This window comes from Protopterus annectens, chromosome 2.part1 (assembly GCF_019279795.1).
Source record: "Protopterus annectens isolate FY-2018-M chromosome 2.part1, PAN1.0, whole genome shotgun sequence".
NCBI lineage: Eukaryota > Metazoa > Chordata > Ceratodontiformes > Protopteridae > Protopterus > Protopterus annectens.
In genome coordinates this window covers 773,398,506-773,417,391 of record NC_056729.1, presented here as the reverse complement: position 1 = coordinate 773,417,391, position 18,886 = coordinate 773,398,506, and the positions used below count along the sequence as shown (strand labels likewise).

General features: G+C 37.3%; 1 protein-coding gene across 1 annotated transcript in view; it reads left to right on the top strand.

Annotated features, from left to right (window-relative positions):
* The window catches only part of LOC122794239 (cyclic nucleotide-binding domain-containing protein 2-like), a 746,060-nt gene that overhangs the window by 224,561 nt on the left and 502,613 nt on the right, over positions 1 to 18,886 (top strand). The window contains exon 4 of the mRNA XM_044062478.1: positions 5,499 to 5,559. Coding sequence (XP_043918413.1) covers positions 5,499 to 5,559 — 61 coding nt within the window. The remainder of the gene's footprint in view (positions 1 to 5,498; positions 5,560 to 18,886) is intronic.

Genomic DNA, 18,886 nt, shown 5'->3' with positions numbered 1-18,886 from the left:
ACATCTCATCTCTGACTTCTCTCCCTCTGTTCAAAAAAAATCTCAAAAAATATCTCAATAAAACATGGCTATGCCCCTGCACTAACCCTGCTTTTTCCTTCCCTGTCATCCTTCCTTCCACCTCAACCCAATTACATCCAATAACTTAGTTGGGGACTCTCAGCTGCTCAACTTTCCACTATGATTTGGAATAAAACACCCACTGCCTACTTACCCTAATGTCTCTCCCCTTCCTTCATAAGAGTATCCCTGCCTCTCTTTCATAACAGTAACTATTCTACTTCCTCTATGAAAAAAATCTAATCCTTAAACTCTACCTATACTATCCCTGATACCTTTCCTATCTTTCCTTCATCTCTGTTCACATTTATTTTCATTTAATTTATAATGATGCTAAGCACATCACACAGTAACTGATTTTCTTTATTTCACATGTGTAAAGAGTACTCTGTTATGAACATTACATAGCCTGTTACTTTTACTCACTAAAAAAAAAAAAATTTTTTCCTGTTTCCATTACATCTCCATTTATTTTTATTGTTAAACTTTATTAATTGATGTACTAATAATTTGAGGCCTCTACTGAAAATGGACATATATCCAGCTAGACTAGCCCGGTCAACAAATGTAAAATAAAAATAAATAAATAAATGTCGGTGGATGGCAAGTTTCTTTGTATTCCTGCCATCAACAGGTGGAACTATACCACCATTATAAAGAGACTCCCAGAATAGTGTCCAGTTTTGACTTTAAAATGTATTCCCAAAGTTAATCTTATTTTACATACTTATACTGAAGCTACAAGTGGGGGATATACAATTAAATTTGGGTTCTTTACATATACCACATACTGCATACAGTAGCTCAAACTCCATTATCATAGGTCAATAGCAAAAATAAAAGACTACCCTTATATATGATCATAGCAAGCCTAAATAACAACTAGGCACAACTGAAAGTATGGCTACGTACTTATAACCCCAAAACAACATATGTCATTGATTATTAGCTAGGGACAAATAGCTGAATGCCCTCTGTATTAATCAGAAATATCAATAATTACCAGTAATAGTACCTCTTGCCATGGTAGTGTCAACAGGACAATAGCAGAAGAGACACTTGGCAATAATACAAACCTAATCATTGCCATAGTATATGTCATACCCCCATCTTTCACTAACTTAATACAAATGACACTGTGCATGATATTACAAAAAAAATTCAAATTGATAAATGTTAGATATCTAAATATTCAGTGGAAAAAGCCAGATAGCTGATATAGCAAACTGAAAATTCCTGCCCTTCAACAAAGTTTGCCAGTATTGCTACTAAGACCACTTCATAGCCATCTGTGAACACTGTGAAACTGTTTTAAGAAATCTGATACTAGGTTTTTGAATGCCCGGTGTGTCTGTTACAACAATTTCCCATTGAAGGAGGCCTCTCTTGCTTTAATCACTTGGGGGCATGTTGCAGTGGTGAAGTTTGACATAAATGTGTGATAGTAGTTGGCCAACACCAAAAAGGCCTTGATTTTCTTTTGGTAAATGGTATTTAAAAATTTTACATGGCGTCTACCTTTTCTTTTTGAGGTTTTACTAGCCACTTTCCTATCTTATCGATCAAACAATATGATTTAGCCATTCCCAATTTAAACTTGTCTGGGTTAGCTGTTAGACCAGCTTATCTTATGCAATCTAGAACAGTTTGGACCTTGGCAAGGTGACTTTCTCAGTTTTCAGAAAAAAATACCTCCAACGTCAAGATAACCTGCTGCATACCTGGTGTGGATCTAAGAATCATATCCATAAGCCTCTAAAACATTGCTGGTGCATCATGAAAGTCAAACAATACTACCTTACAATTTAAAAGGCCATCAAGTATGGGAAATGCTGTTTTCTCCTTACCTACAAGAGTTAATGAAATTTGCAATAACCCTTAGACAAGTTCAGCATGGACAGAAATCTAGCCTTACACAACTTTTCTATCAACTTCTCAACTTTAGTCATGGGGCAGGAATCAAATTTGGACACACTAGTCTTTTGCCTAAGGTCATAAAAAATTCATGTTGCCAAGTTTAGGAACAAAGACAATGGGACTACTCCGCTCAGTCTGTGACTCCCCTGTGATCCTTCCCCCAGCTTACACATCTTCTGTATTTCCTGTTTTCCTGCTGGCCATTGGGAAACTGGTATTTGACATGATTTTAAATTTATTTTTCCACTTCAGATAGTCTCAGCATAGTGCAAAATGTAATCAGTTCTGCCAAGCCAAGAGACTATATCCCTTTTTATGAATACCAGTTGTTTAACTTTCTGTATCTGGATTACTGACAATGTTTATTCTACTTTTATTTCAGGATATGCTGTAGAATTTTTAACATCTTCAACAAACTTACTCACTACAGAAACCTCATTTTCTTTCCAAGAACTTTCTTTTTCTTCCAGTTTGCATTATTTTGTAATTCACTTCCTTTACCCTCTGTGCCACTTCAAAACACCCTAGATCATTTAGCAAGAAATTAACACAACCACTTTGTCTCCTGTCTGTAAATCTCTATTATGAGCTTTTCCATTGGGCTTCTTGTGCTCTTTACATCTCTTCTATGAAATCCCGGCATTATAGCTCTTAACATAACCTGCAGTTCTGTATAATATTCTATTACACTCATAAAGTTTTCTTCTTTCTTTGTTTAATTGCTAGGTTTAGTAAACTTTACAGGGATTTGCCATACAATAAATCAAAAGGTGTACTCCATTTGATGCTTGAGGTACTTCTCTTACAGTGAAGAGAAGATGATTCAGGTGGCCTCAGTTTTCCCTTTCTGTTATATAACTTTATGAAGCATGGACTTCCAAAGTTTGATAAAGTGTTCCAGTAGTCCATCTGTTTCAAAGGTGTTTCATTCTGATGAATCTGCTGTAGTGCATGCATAACTCAGAACACGCATAGGATGCCTTGGTCCATGAGGATTTCTCAGGTAATTCCAGCCCTGGAAATTAGTAACACCAGTCACATTACTATAGTCTTTGCATTTACTCATGTTAGTGTAACTGCTTTGGGAACTTTGTAGCATACTGATTGATTACTGGTATTCACCAGGACCTATACAATCCATAGCTATTCACTCAGATAGCACTCTTATTATGGAGAAGAATGGCAAAGGGTTCTTAGAGCCTGGGTTGGTGGCATTCTGACAAGCTGCACAGAAACTGTCTATTTCCTTCATAACATCAGGAGAGTCAAACCTCGCCTAAATCCTAGCTTTTCTTTTATTTTTTCCATGCCTGTATATCTACCCAAAATGAGACTATGGGCATGCTTCATCATGAGGAGTCTAAAAGGTTTTGGTGCTACTAGCTGGCTTATTATGTTTTTACTCTCATGAGTTACACTATGAAAAAAGTCACTGTTCATTTCAAAATATGGGTACACATTTCCCCTTCAGTTATTGTTATGCTTTCCCTGCTTAGACTGGCATTCTTCCACTGAGCTTTTCTAAAATTGATGTAGCTTATATGGAGTTAAGCCAGGTTAGCAAAGCTATTATTCCTCATCTGACATGAGGAGGAGGGTGCGGCTTCATGTCCTACAAAGAGCACTGCTTTGTCTCCTTCACCTAACGTGGAATTTTAGAAGGGTCACTTCATGAAATTTTTCTTAAATCTAGGTTGCTAATATGTTTTCTGTCTCCAGCTTATTTCCAGTTCTTTTTATTCTAACACTAGAGTTCTCCTTGTGTATTAGGGCTCTGTCCAGCTACCTTTTTTGTTTGCTTAATATAAGCCTTGTCTGTCTCCCTCAGAGTTTTTCATTTGTTTCCCTTCGTAATACTATGAGCTTCACTTCATCAGTCATTGTACTGAACCCTCGGTATTCTGACTGCTGGTTATTTTATGAAGGGAATTTCTCAATGTGAGTCCCTTAACTCTAAACACTTTTAAGATGGCAATGTGTGTTTTATTTGAGCCATTTGGGATCCTACAGATTTGTTGTTTTTGAATAGGCAGTGATTAAATATGTATGACTGTGCCTCCAGCGAAGCACATTCTTGCTAAAATTCTCTTTTTTCAGGTTTTGGTAAGTACAAAGTTTCCCATGTAAGATGTGCAGAAAAAATTCCTGCCCAGATAGTTGAAGGCCATTTCTTTCTTGTCACAAACCTCTTGATGGCCTTGAGGTAGGCCTCAGTTTCATTGGCTACTCATAGTTGCTTCAGTGTTGGGGTGGTTATTAGGGCCTTGAGTGAATGACTGATTAAGGAAGCTCTAGGTGTTGTGTTGCAGCAAGTTGCTGTTGCAAGTTGGCCAAGTGTTGCTCAATGGCTGCCCTCCTGACACACCTTCTTTCTTGCACATTTAGTGACTGCTGACTGCTGCTGGTACCCATTTATCTTAGATGGTCCCCAGTATTGTCTGTGACCTTTGCTAAGACTTTAATAATGTCCTTCAGTTTAGGGCAATACATTGCTGCTATAGTCCACACATAGATACAAGTGGCAGTGCATAGTACAACCATTTCAGAATTTGAAAGGATTACAGTTCAAACAGTTTCATCTGCATACTTCACAGATTTTATATCATAACAGGGCTTTTTCAAGTTGTTTCTCCGTTACTGAGAAGTTCATAACCCCCGCCCCCCAATAGATACTGCTCCCTTCTTTCTACAGCTCACATTTTAGAACTTATAGATGACTAATGGTAGGGTTGAAAATGTACCTACAATTTTCAAAAAGGTCATATTACAGCTCAACATGAGTCACAAAACACATGTAACTATAATTTTTTATGGTTCAGTATGAGTTTATTTACAAGGAAGATAAGCAAAACAGCTTTGACAAAACAGGTAAAACAGAAAACATAAATAAAATACAGTTTTTAAAACAATGCTTAGAGTATTGTGGGAAATATTACATTCCTGAATGGCTCCATTCAGACATAATAACATTCATGTAGTCTCTCAAAGCTGGCCCAAGAGTTGCCACTGGTCTTTAGCTTATCTGGTAAGTGATTAGCAGAAAGATAATTTCTTAGAAACTTCACTAATAGCAGGAAAAAGTAAAATAAAAAATGTTCAAATACGAATGGGAAAAAAAGCATCAGATTTTCAGCTGGCTTGTTTTTTCTATATAAGAAGTAATAATGAAAACGGTGTTATTTTTGTAGCAGTCTTGCAGTCCTCCAGTCCAGATACAGATACGTTAACAAAACTAAAATTAATAAATTGTATATGACTATGGAAATAGCATCTTCCATTTCTGTTCCCTGTGTGGTATCCTACATAGAATAAAATGTGAGTTATAGTAAGTGGGTACATTCAGACAGAACATTATAACTGAATTGATCATAGATGTTTACCATATTTCTGTTAGGATGTGTAATCTGAAATAGGGCTGTAGGATCAGAACACAGTCCAATTTGCAGGCTTAGCTTTCATCGTACTGCATATTTTTATGTTTCTCTTCACTGACTTTGTTTTTCTTTGTTAATTTCTTTTAGGGCAGGAACAGTTGTTATCCAAGATATATCCACTTCCCACTTTATAGTAGTTGTCCGATCAGTAAGTGTTAACTGTTCAAGTTTACAAAATGCTTTCTGTAACAAATTTATGAAAACAAAATGTGAACTCCGTTACAACAAAGTACATTTTTGTAGAAAGAATAATTTACATTTTTTTGCTCTTTTACTGCCAGAATAGCTGTGTTCATGAGAGAGGCATTTTATAATTATTTACTATTTGCAGAAACATGTATAGCACTTTTAAATCTATTCCTAAAACAGTCTTGTTTCTTACATGTTATGATGACAGTAATTTATACTTTGTGCATCTAGGTTGCCCTATTTATGTGGCTAGTTTCTCTCACTTATCCTTCTTGTACCCATCCCAGGCCTTCTTGAAAAACTCAGTAATATCATTGTCCATTACACTTTCAGAAAACCCAGATAATTTATCAACTACTCATCCTGTCAGAAAGGACTACATAATGTATAGGATGGACTTTGCACCCTTGATCTCGTAGGTGGGCTTCCTCCTCTATCTGGAATTTTTTCTGTAACTGAATGCTGTCAGACTGTCCTGTAAATGTCCAGCATGTTCATATCATGCCTCTGTTTTCTTGTGTTCTTTTCAAGAGTGAGAATAGATTTTGTTCCATTAACCTCTCTTCAGGTCTCTTGACTACTGTTCCTTTTATTAACTTATACCCTTTTTTATACCTTATTGACTAGTTTAATTTTCCTACCCTTGTAAGCACACCACAATTGAACACAGAACTCCATCTAGGCCCTGATCAGGGATCTGTGAGGGTAATATAATCTCTGTGTTCCTGGAGTCTGATTTTTTACTGGAGGCTTCAGCTTTTCTCATTTTGTACCTGGTGGTTCATCTGAGTCTTTTTTTTTTTCCAGCTCATTGCTTTTTAAGGTCACTTTTCCTAGATAGCTTTCTGCTTTCAGAGTATTACAGTCCAGTTTGAAACTTTATACTTCCCTTCATTACTCTTCATTCATCTTTCCCTTCCTTCATCTTTGCAAGATGGCAGCACCTTAGGCATCAGTGGCCTCTTCAGCTCCCATTGTTCATTTAATTGTTCATGTCATGTTCATGTAGGAGTTGTCATTATGTGTTAGTTATGTGTCCATTTTTCTTTTGGAGTCCACCTGTGGCTGGGTGTGTAGCGAGATGCAGCCGTGGCCTCGGTTGGACCATTCAGACCTTTGGACTTGCTTGAAGTAGCTTGGACTGGCTAGAGTGGCTGGGATGGTTGTTGTGATTGTGGCTGTTCGGGCCTATGTGTGGGAGGTGCACCAAGAGGAGTGCATGGTGGAGAGCCGAGTGTCTGATGTTGTCAGTTGATGTTGGCTGCTGTTGTGCTGGATCTAGATGTGGTTTTGATGGAGGGAACTGAACCAATGCTGGTGTGGAGATGAGGCTGGCACTGTGTGGATGGTGAAGAGTGATTGCAGAGGATGATGGCGACTGGGATTGTTGCCCTATCATGGCCATTCAGGCCTCTGGAGCACTGAAGATGGACGGTGGGACCTAATTGTCTGCTGGATGTTTGCTGATCAGGATTTTTGATTTTTGTTTTTGTTGGGTCAGTGGAACTGGACTAAGATTTGCCAGTGTGGAGATGGAGCTTTGGTTGGCTTGGACTCTGTGTTGTGTGTGTGCATATTGTTTCATGTGTTTATGTGTTTATGTGTTTATTTGTTTTGTGTGTGTGTGTGTGTGTGTGTGTGTGTGTGTGTGTGTGTGTGTGTGTGTGTGTGTGTGTGTGTGTGTGTGTGTGTGTGTGTGTGTGTGTGTGTGTGTGTGTGTGTATTCATGAGCTGTGTCCAAAGAGCATTGGTACCAGGGAAAGACCCCTGTGGAATCGCTTAACCACATATGTTTCCTCTGAGAGCATACATCTTCTCACAGGTTATTTCTAACCAACCATTCTTCTACTCATTTAGTCAGTTTCTCTCCTAATCCAAGAACCTTCTGTTATTCTGTCAGTTTCCTGTGAATGACTGATTAAAAGGCTTTACTTACTGAGTTTAAGGTATACAAGACAGAGCAGGGATTTTTTTTTTGTCAAATTTCAGAATATCTCATTCTGAGAAGTGAACCCAGTTGACCTGACCTGATACTGTATCCATCAGCCCATGATGACACTTCTACCGGAATGTGTTACTCTTCAGGGCACCAACTAACCTTTTCCTAAGCATCTTCTCCATTACTATCTCTGCTACTGAGTTCTATCTTCTAGGCTGGTATTTTCCTGGTCCAGTTCTAGCTCCATCCTTTTGGACTGGAACTACACTGGCCGTCCTTAAGTCAATCAGAGCCTGAGAAATGGTGAGTGATGTGTTGAAGCATTCTGAATGGCAATCTGAAAGTTTACCTGCCAGCTGCTTTAGGATCTTGTGAGATTTTTTGTCAGAACACTGTAACCTGATTTCCTTTTAAATCCTTGAATTTCCTTTTTACCTCTTCCCATGGTATGTCACTTTATCTCAGATGTCTTCCTTCTTTTCCTCATATCCTTTCAATATTGCCTGGCACTGTTCTTTCCATCTATTATTTTTTAAACTGAACTAACACATCCATTGTGAACTTCCTTGAATATAACCAAACTATGCAGCTAAAGTCTTCACCTTCCTTCTTTCTATTTTGTACCTAAATCATCATTTTTTTCTGTTCCTATCTTTATTCCTTCTGTAAAATAATTCTGAGTTTTCGTCTTTGCATTTCTTGCTAAATTTGTAAACTTTTTCTTAACTTCATCAAACTCCTTCATAGGTTCATTGGTATTTACTAGGGCTATTGATCTGTGAGGATCTTTAGAAGCCAAGCAGTACATTCCCTTGAAGAAGTTAGCCCTTATACTTTAAGTGCAAATAACCCAGAGATGATCAGAAAATTATATATTGCCCCTATCAATGTGGGACAAGGACGCAAAACCAGGGGTGACTTTACAGTTATGCATCCATTTGTCCAAATTACGTTTAGATAGTATAACCTATGTACTGTACTCCTGCCTAAACTTCTCTCCTCACTTCTTTAACTCATGAAGTTCCATTTTTGTTTTCAGACTGTCTGATTATCTTGCCTTTTGAACTGTACTGGCGTCTTTATTCTCCCCTATGCTACTGGTTTTCTAAGTCATTTTCCATTGCTGTTTGTATGACTTCATTATCTTTACCCATGGACTATTTTGTTCATGCAGTTCTTTTTAGCCTTCCATCTTGATTTCAAGCACTTCTCCTAGCTTAACAGAATCTAATTTTCTGTTTGCCCATGCATTATTTGTTTTTCTGTTGTCTTACTTTACTCATGATGAACTAGATCACTGGATGGTCACGGACTGCCAGGGGTGTTTTTAGGTCTCAGTCCCCTTCATCCTTGCCAAATACGGTTCCGGCATTTTACCCACTTTTGTACTTTTCTGTACCATCTGAATGAATTGTTCTTATTGTAATCCTCCCAGTATTTCACCCCACTCCCCTACCCCTGATTTGGATGTAGAAATTCACCAATCCGCTTCAAGATAATTAAAATTCCTTAGCAACGTTTGCCTTGTTGATCTGAAGTCTCACTCTTTCCTTTACTTAATTAACATGTGGTGGTCGATATATATCTAACCTCCAGCTCTCACCATATTTCACTCTAGTCTGACTGTTAGGCTGTTAAAGCTTGCTGTCTTTTAGGTACATTTCTTTCCTGCTCTACTCCTATGTCATTAGGTACCTCACAATTTATACTCTGACTAGTGTGGACTGCTCCATCTTCCATATATTAGATATTTTTTTGTCTAAAGATCTGGTATCTTAAAGCCTCTATATGTCAGTCCTTTCCAACAGTTGTCCAAGTTTCTGTTGTACCTGCTATGTCTTTCTCCCTCCTCTTGTATTCTTGTCTGAAGTTCCCCATTTCCCTTGTCTAAACTCCTTGCATTACTTAACATGTCCTCCCATTCCTGTCTTGCCAGGTTTGCCTATCCTGTTTTCTGCCATTTCCATTTTGCTCATCCATTTGACTCATATGTGCATTATAGTCATTTTTTCACATTGTCCCACCCACTATATCTTCTGGCTTCCTGATGATTCCTCTACCTTCCCACTGTAAAGCTATAAAAGAGAAATGTGGTAATCGCTATAATTATATAATTCCAGATGTATAGCTAAGTATAAAGACTTGTGTTATAAATACGCATCTTACAGTATGAAGAATAAGCTGTGGTATTTTCTAAGAGGAAGTTAGATGATGAATGCACATTTTTCCCTATTAGCAATGGAAAAATGCTACACTGGTTAAGTGTGCTTTGCTACCCAAATTCAACAACTTAAAACAGAGTAGTGAGTATATGCTAGAAAAAAAGGGACAAATGAAAAAGTTGCATAGTTAAAGCTTGCTCATTATAGGCATGCAGGCACAAACAAGGAAGAAGCATAGTTACTGAACCAAGGAAAAGAACAGGAACATCTCTTAATGAATGTGAGGCTTGGGGTGGAGGCAAATCAGCTTTATCTGGCATGTTTTTATGCTGTTAATTAAATATTTATTTCATTTTTGGCAGAAGTGCTTTTGCAGCTGTTTTGTAAGTTCTAAAAGCCTATCATATATTATGATAGTGAACACTAGCAATCAAATAAGGGTCTTCTCACTGCATATATCAACATTCATCTCCTTCACTCTGCACCAGGAAAGGATACTTTTCCTTATTGCTGCAGTTTTCTCCAAGCAACCTGCTACTGTCAAAGCATTTCCACTTCTTCCTGTCAGCCATGACTTTTGTTCCCCATCTTGTCTTAGTGAGCATTGATCATAAATGTTCTCTTTGGTTGCAATGAAATCAGTTAACCCCAAGATCCAGGAAGTGCCTTCCACCTTTGCTTATAGAATGTACGATGGTGTGATGCCTAGTCTGCTCATCCATGGGTCCCCTTATACCCATATGATGTAATGGGTACTCCTTGTACAATTATGACCTGCTAGCTAGATGAAGGTTTCCTTTCCACCGTACCTCTTAAGCAGTGTTATACTCCTGGCCTGCCAACAAGATTCTCTTGTCTTCAGGCAGAGTATAATGTGCTTGCTCATCTGTGAAAAGGTCTAGCAGACATTCAAATGTACTGACTTGACATTCATTCTCCCTCTGATTAAAGTAAGTGCTTATTTCCGCAATGTACTCACTCACACTATCATCTTTTTTTCCTGTGCTCCCTAAATTTCTTTCTGCATACTTCCAGAGTCAGTTTAAAATGTTCAGAATGCCATTCTTTAACTTTGCTGTAATTCAATTTATGTCAGTTAATTCTGAGACAGCATGCATTACCTTACCCATATGCAGAGGAGCTAGAAATCTTATTTGTTACCCCCAGTCAATATGGTGATAACTACACACCATTGCAAATGCACATATGAAATTCTCAAGGTCATACTCCTCCTCTACGTGGACATTATTTGGCACTGACTTTGGAATATAGGGTTTAGTTCCCCCACCCTCCACCCTAGTACTCACATGTATTTGACAAGGTACTGACATTCCCTGTTGTACTGTTGCTGATTTTCTCTTTCTTCAATTTGCTCTTGTTATTTTTGTACTTCAAGCTGTTTTATTCGGTCAGCTACCTCAAGCTCTAGACATTTCATCTCTAGCTCTAATATCTTTAATTCCAGCTAGACTCTAAGGTCATCTGTGGATGGATCATGTCTCCAGATTTAGTGGTCTGCATTCCAGCTGAACCAGAGGCTACTATCATGCCGTCCTTGGGCATAGTGGAAAGAAAAATCCCTTTAATCTTACACAGCTTAGCTATGACACTGACATCCTGATATATTCTTCAGAGCTCATTTCTACCTGTTTCCTAAACTATTTTAACTAGACAAATAAAATAACCATGTGCAATCTGTACCTATATATTTTTACCTTGTGGCTATATATACATTTTGTAACAAAAGTGCTTTGCAGAGTAAATAACTTGAGTAAATTATTTACAACATTCCTTGTTACTGTGAAGTATGATGGCCTGGGGTTATCGTCCTTGGATCTGTTCCACTGCCCACAGATAAATTAGCTGAATCTGAAATCTGATAGAGACTGAACATGGTCTGTTAAGTCACATTACCAGTACTAAGCAGAAAAAAATATGAAAAAGGGACACACATATGAATCATTAAATAACTCACTAAGTGCATCTTTGCCTCAGGATTATATGGGCAATGTGCACCATTATCCAGGAATGGGCCTATACCATCTACACCCAAGAATATGTTTTGCATTGAATATCCCATCAAGCAGAATGTTTGGCTTAGCTCCCCAAACACCTATCTTAAAACTCTGTCTAGATATTAGTGCTTCCCAGTGCCCACTTATCCACAGTAACTGTACTTTGAATAAGTTCTTACAGTCGCACACATACAGACACATTCATTTCCAGGGAAAGCTGGTAATATTTTTAAAACACTACAGCTTTCTCATTTTGCCCAAGGTAGTAAACTGCCAGTATCCCATATCATCTGTCTGGGAACTCTGAGTTACTGTTTCAATTCTGATAATTAAGCCAATAATTGAAACACAAATCTGCTATGTAGCAGGGCAGTCTCGACATTTACAGGCAGTTGCCAGCAGCTTGTCACTGTTTAGCAATAAATACTCTCTTAATTCATAAAAAAGTAAACATATAATTAGCCACAGGCTTTTTAAAAGTAGATGCGTAAAAAAATTAAAAGTACTTTAAAAAAGAATTATTTATTTACAGGTTAAATATGCAGAAAAATATAACCATGCACAAAGAAAACAGAAAATAATGTTCTTTGAACAAATCAGCTAAAAGAAAGGAAAATATCTGTTTATATCTAAACCTTCTCTTATCTATCTCTTAACTAATAGAATTACTGAGCCGTAAGCTACACTGACTGGATTTCTAGAAGACATTTCAGACAGAGTCATAAGTGCAAAAAAGAAGCTCACACATCTATGGCCTGTGTTTCACAAACTCCAGGGTAGTTATCCCCTCCACAACTGTCTTGTTCATTCATCTGTTTGGATTGTTCCTTCCCCATGTAGCAATGACAGATGCATTTACACATAGCATCACATTTACTTGCTAATGAGTTTTTTTTTTTTTGCTCTTAACTAGAATCTCCTTATAGCAATTTTCTAATTGTTTTTTTTATAACATTTGACTTCCTTGCCTATGATACAACACAGATCTTGTAATCACATGGCAGAACAATTATAGCTTCTGTTATTTCTCAGTAGAAGGCAGTTACAAACTTCACATATTTTACACATTGCATAGAAAAAGTCACAACTTCTCATATCATTGAAAAAAACATTAGAGACTCAGTCACATATGTTTGGTTTACCTCTTGCAGAATATAGAAGGGTTAAGTTCATCTCATAGATCTGTTATGGCCTGACTCAGAAAACAGGAGCAGATTCTCAAGCATCACAGTCTCACCCACAACTTTATTGATAATATTCTATAAAAGCTTCAAGTGTTCTAAGAGGATGGGCTATTTTCTTTTAAAGTAGTTAGCTTTGGTGGCAGAGAAACAATCTCTTTTTCAGCATCAAGGAAATGTTATAACTCAAGGTATTGTGCTCTTCTTTATAATGCTTCTAGGCCATTTTACATTCCTTAATAAGAGCCATAATGGCAGGGAAAATCTGTAGGGATATATTGCAACTAAACATACTGTTTTTACATATGAAGAGTTTATCCTGCACATGGGTGACTGAAGTTAGAAACAGCTGCAAAAATTTCTGTGATAAGGTTACCATAAGATGTCATTCATTAAGGTGGTAAAGTTCAAACATAGACATTCATATGGATTAATGGACAGAGCATCCCCCGATGAAGACAATTTGGGGTTTTGATGACTTGAAGGGCAGGATAGTAGAAACTGGACAATGATTGCTCATAGAGTTCAAGTAAACTCTGATACCTTTGCAACATGAGGAGATCTTCTCGAAGACCATGTCCAGATGAATTATCAGGGCAGGGATTAAGACTAATTTTGTTACTAAAGATGTGATTAAAGCTGTGAGGGGCAATGGTTCTTTCCAGTATGATTTTGTGGGGCCTGCCAGTCAAGACTGAAGTAACTACTGATACTACATCTGCTATGTTTGATTTGGAGAGCATTTATATGTATGTATATATATATATATATATATATATATATATATATATATATATATATATATATATATATATATATATATATATATATTGATATATATATATATAGATTGATATATATATATATATATATATATATGGTTACCTGACATGTATAAAAAAACACACACCCACAACACAACCACATCACCACCACCACACAGTCCATCCATAAACACGAAACCACACATAACCCACAAAAAAAAACGGTAATACAAACAACACAAACACAACAAAAAAACAAAACACAAACCCATTCCCACACCACACACAACAACACACACAACACAAAAACACACCAACATCAAACAACTTACCACTACCTACTAACCTTACTCCCTAAGGGGTCCCCTTACCTAACTCTACCTCCCCTAACTCACTCCCTAACCCTAACTCATAACGCCTAACCTCTACCCTAACCTAACTCCTACTTCCCCTAACTATCCTCCCTAACCCCCCTATCACCCTAACCCTACCTCCCCTCCTTCACCCCACCCTAACCTACTCCCTAACTCCCCTCACCCTCCCCTTACCTACTTCTCCACTTCCACCAATCCCCACACTTACCCACCTTTCGCACACTTACCTGCCCACCTCCCGCTCGCACGTGGCATCCCCCGCGTCCTAGTGTTTACGGCGTTTCCCCATCTCTCTCATGGCGTCCAGTCGGTCTTTCCGGTCTTTCGGTCTTCTGCATTGGGGATCAGATTCTGGGTCTTTTCTGAGCGGCTGATCTTCTTTCGATGTCGGTCTTCTCGGCTGCTCTCGCCATATATATATATATATAAATTGATATATATATATATATATATATATATATACACATATATATATATATATATATATATATATATGTATATATATATATATATATATATATATATATATAGATTGATATATATATATATATATATAAATTGATATATATATATATATATATATATATATATATATATATATATATAATATACACACACACACATATATATATATATATATATATATATATATATATATATATATAAACAATCAGACTAGATCCAACTGAGCAGTAAGTCACTTGGCTGAATCTTCATCTGTTGTGGCACTTTGGTTAACAGAAGGACTTGAAGTTTAGTTAATTTTGGTTAACAGGAAGGCCTGAAAGTTATCTAATTCCTAACCAACAAGACATCATACCCAGTTATTTTGCTTCATCTGTTTTTTTTTTTGTGAGTCTTTGAAATGTATTCCTCAGACATACTGTAGAACCACTATTGCCAGTGATTGCCATTATATTAAGTTACTGCTGTAACACCTTGTTTCAAAGTCATGAACATTTATTATTAATGCTATTAACATGAAATAGTGCAATATGAGGGCTTCAGAGGATGCTATAATGAGTCTTCAAAGGAGTATGTAGGTTGAAAATTATTTCACTGTTACATGGCCTACGAATTTTGTAACACATGAAAGACCACACTAAACATATTTTTAATGAAGGAAGCAGGGGTAGGAACACAAGGCATTAAAACATCCTTTACCTTCAATGTTGAGGCTTTAAGCCAATCTCATCATACTCCCAGTAGATCTATCAGACATCCGGACCTGTTATGAAGGGAACTTTAAAATAATCATGCTGCTATGACTTAAACTGTTGAATAGTAGGTAACTCAGGCAATCAATGGCATCAATGGTAAATATCAACAGTAAGGCTAAAGCATGGAAACTCTGATCATATGTTTTGGACTTGAGTAGTAGTGCAGGTAATACAAACTGTAACAGCCCAAGCATCACCTGTGATGCATGAGCAGTTCTTTTAACTTATGAATATGTTTTGTATTCATTTTGTTAAATTTTCAAGATTCTTGGCTAGATAATGAGTCCACTTCTTTTAACTGGTGATTCATCCTTTGTAAAATCCGAGTGCAAAGTATAAAAGTTCATTTGAAAAGTCCTGTAGCCTACACTAGGGGGATGAAGAGCTCCAGTGAAGTCTATGGGGACAGCAAAAGTGGGACCAGCTATTACCAGTGTACCTTTAATGCTATGTTAGACAGGTACAGATTTTAAGATTGGCTTTTTGAACCTCATCAGTTGTGAAAGAGTTTCAAAGAGCAGAGGCTAAAATGATTGAAAGGTTAAATGGTATCAAAATAATTGATGACCTTCTAGTCTGAGATACTGCTAAGCAAAACCATGATCTAGTTTAATGTATGCCTGTTTTTGGGTTTGGGATAGAAAGAGTTAGGCAAAGGGATAGATTCAGTGTCATATGTGTATATGTATATATATATATATATATATATATATATATATATATATATATATATGTGTGTGTGTGTGTGTGTGTATGTGTGCATGGTGAATGTCTGAGCTGTCTTGTGTAATTGGTTGTGTCATGGAAATGTTTTTGCTAAGGTAACATGCACAGGTAGGTTTAGGAACAAGGGCAGGGTTAGAGTGAGCGCATATTACTAAGGTGGATCAGATGGGTATAGCAATAGGAGCTAAAGCAGCAAGCAATGAAGTAATTTTGCTTCCCTTTAATCTTGTTGATCATGTTAGATTTTAGTGAACAACACAGTTATGTACACCCCCAAATAAATCATCTTTTTTCCTTTTCCCTCTGATCCTCTCATCCTCCTCAGGTCTTCTTGTTCTGTGTTTTGGCAGTGGTACCCTGATTTTAACATAAAAAGTTTGAAGCATAGCATCTTAAACTTCACCTAATGTTTTGCTTCTTGCATATTTGTTAGCTACCACTGGTTCCCCTACATGTCCCCATTCCTCTGCTTGCTGCAGGTTACAGTCCCCAAATATATCTGGCCATTGTTACGAAATGCTGAGATTACAGGAGGTTAGATAACATCAGACTATTCTTTTGCCACACCACCACCCTTACCATTCAGCTAGACTGTAGGAAATCCATGGATATATTCAGCTGCCCTCTGCAGTGTCATATTGTTTCAGATGCACACACGCACCCCAGAAGCAAGTGAAGTCTGAGAAAGCAAAGCCCAGAGAAGGAGTAGCAGCTTTTCCATGACTCAGTAATGTAAACCTCTGTACCACATGCCAGACTAGCTATTTCCAGAGTGCACATTGGTGTGAAGCTCACCAGCATCACTCACAGGCAAGCAAGATGGCGTTTAACACAGTTCATATACCATGCAAGCTGCATAGCTACTGGGTGCATTTGTAGGGTTATTATTTAATGTCTACCTTTATTGTAGATTATTAAGTGGTGTACAGCAGTGAATCAAATGGGCTACTGCAACACTTAGTCTGGGAATACTGTCTGGTTATGTGACTTGTACAGTGTCCTTTCAGTAGACATAGGATATCAAGGGAATCAAATGTTGTACTACAGAAAACAGTTCCTTACAAGCTAATCACATTAATTCTTCATGCAGCCACAAGTCAGTGAATCTAGCACTGGTATAAACAATGTGTACTGCACAATAGATACCTCAATATATGCTTCTTTTTAGACTCCCTGGATAGCTTGCCCCACTGTTCCATTGCAGCATGGCACTTGTCAGTGGCTGAGTACATGCATATTCTCATATTAGTTCTTGCATTCCCATAACTAGCCAAAACCATTATGGTGTCTTTTGCACAAGCTCTAGCCATACACTGTATGTATAGATTCAAACACATGACATATTATCACAGCTGATATGACACTGAAGAATGATGCATTCATATTTCCCTAGAGCAAGATTCATACACACAGAACTTGCTAAAGGTCTGCATGATCCTGACTTATTCCTTTTGAGCAGCACTTTAATCTGGTGTTTAGCTGGGCAGACATATGTAAGATGGTCAGTTGTGTTCTTTCAACATACATTGTTCCTTTGCTAAAACCTGGTAGATTATAGTTTTTTCTCTCTTCTATTTTTTTATATTGCATTGAGAAATCCATGTCTTGGAAGCAATATTCTTTTAGTACTTTCATTTGTTTACTTTAACTTTAATAGTGTCCTGTTCTGTCTCTTACTGATATTATCTTCCTTTTCTGTCTTTCTTGTTAATACTCTCCATCTTTTTCTGATTAGCTTTTACCACTGTCACTGCTATTGCTGTTTCCCACCCTATTAAAACATTTTACTTACCATTTGCTGTTCCTGACTGATTCTTTCCACACAGGACATGATTAAGGCCTGCTCCACTTTGCCTCACTATGGTAAGCTCCTCTTCACTCCAACTATGCCTAGGACTATAGCAGTTCTGCTGACTGCACAGTACTCCTACTTGTTATCTCTGACTACCCCACTTACAATGGAATAGCAAAGAATATTGATATCATTACTCCCCCTATTCCTTTGCTGCAAATCTATAGGTGGATTTGCACATTTTGTGGACTAAATATATTCATCTGGGGACCCATGAGAACCTATATCCTAACCGTTAAAGTAATGCACTCTTGCAAAGTGATCATCAGCAAACTTGTAGCAAACATCATATTTGCGTATACTTCACTCCTCATTGCAGGCAATATTCAACCAAATCCAAGTCATGATGATGTTACATTTCCTGCTCATCCAGCAAAAACTAAAGATCCGTAACTGGCTTAAGTGAACATTGGTAGTATAAGTAACAAGTGGCCTCAATTACAAATATGGTCTGATCAATACAACCTAAAGTTATTAGGTGAAAGACACTTTCATCTTTCCTACAGGTTCCTTAACACATGTATGCAGGTTTTGCTGTCAACAAACCAGGCGCTAGGCATGGAAAAGGTCATTTTCCTTGTACAGAAAGAAGCAAACCCGCCCTCACTACTGCTGAGCAGTAACAAGGCAGTCTCAGACAATGAGCCCAACTGGCTATTTATACAAATTTCCCTGGGTTGTCACACAAAAATGCTCTTAACAGTAATCTGTATTCTACCTTGATCATCTACCACCTTGATAGATATTATATTTTTTTAAATTCTGGATATTTCAAAGCATTACAATCTTATCATAATGGGTAATCTAAACTTAGACTGGAAAGGTTCACTTAAAACACATTTAAATAGACTAATTACTCTGTATCAGCTATCACAGTTAATCTCAGATCGCATGAGACCATCTCCTAACTATAAAAAGATGTGTTTACTTGATATGGTTATAACAAATATAACAGATAAATTGAAACAGACTCAGATACTCTAAAGTTCCCAAAGTGACCACTGCTTCATACTCTTTATCTGGACATTTTAATGTTGTATATCTAAACCCATT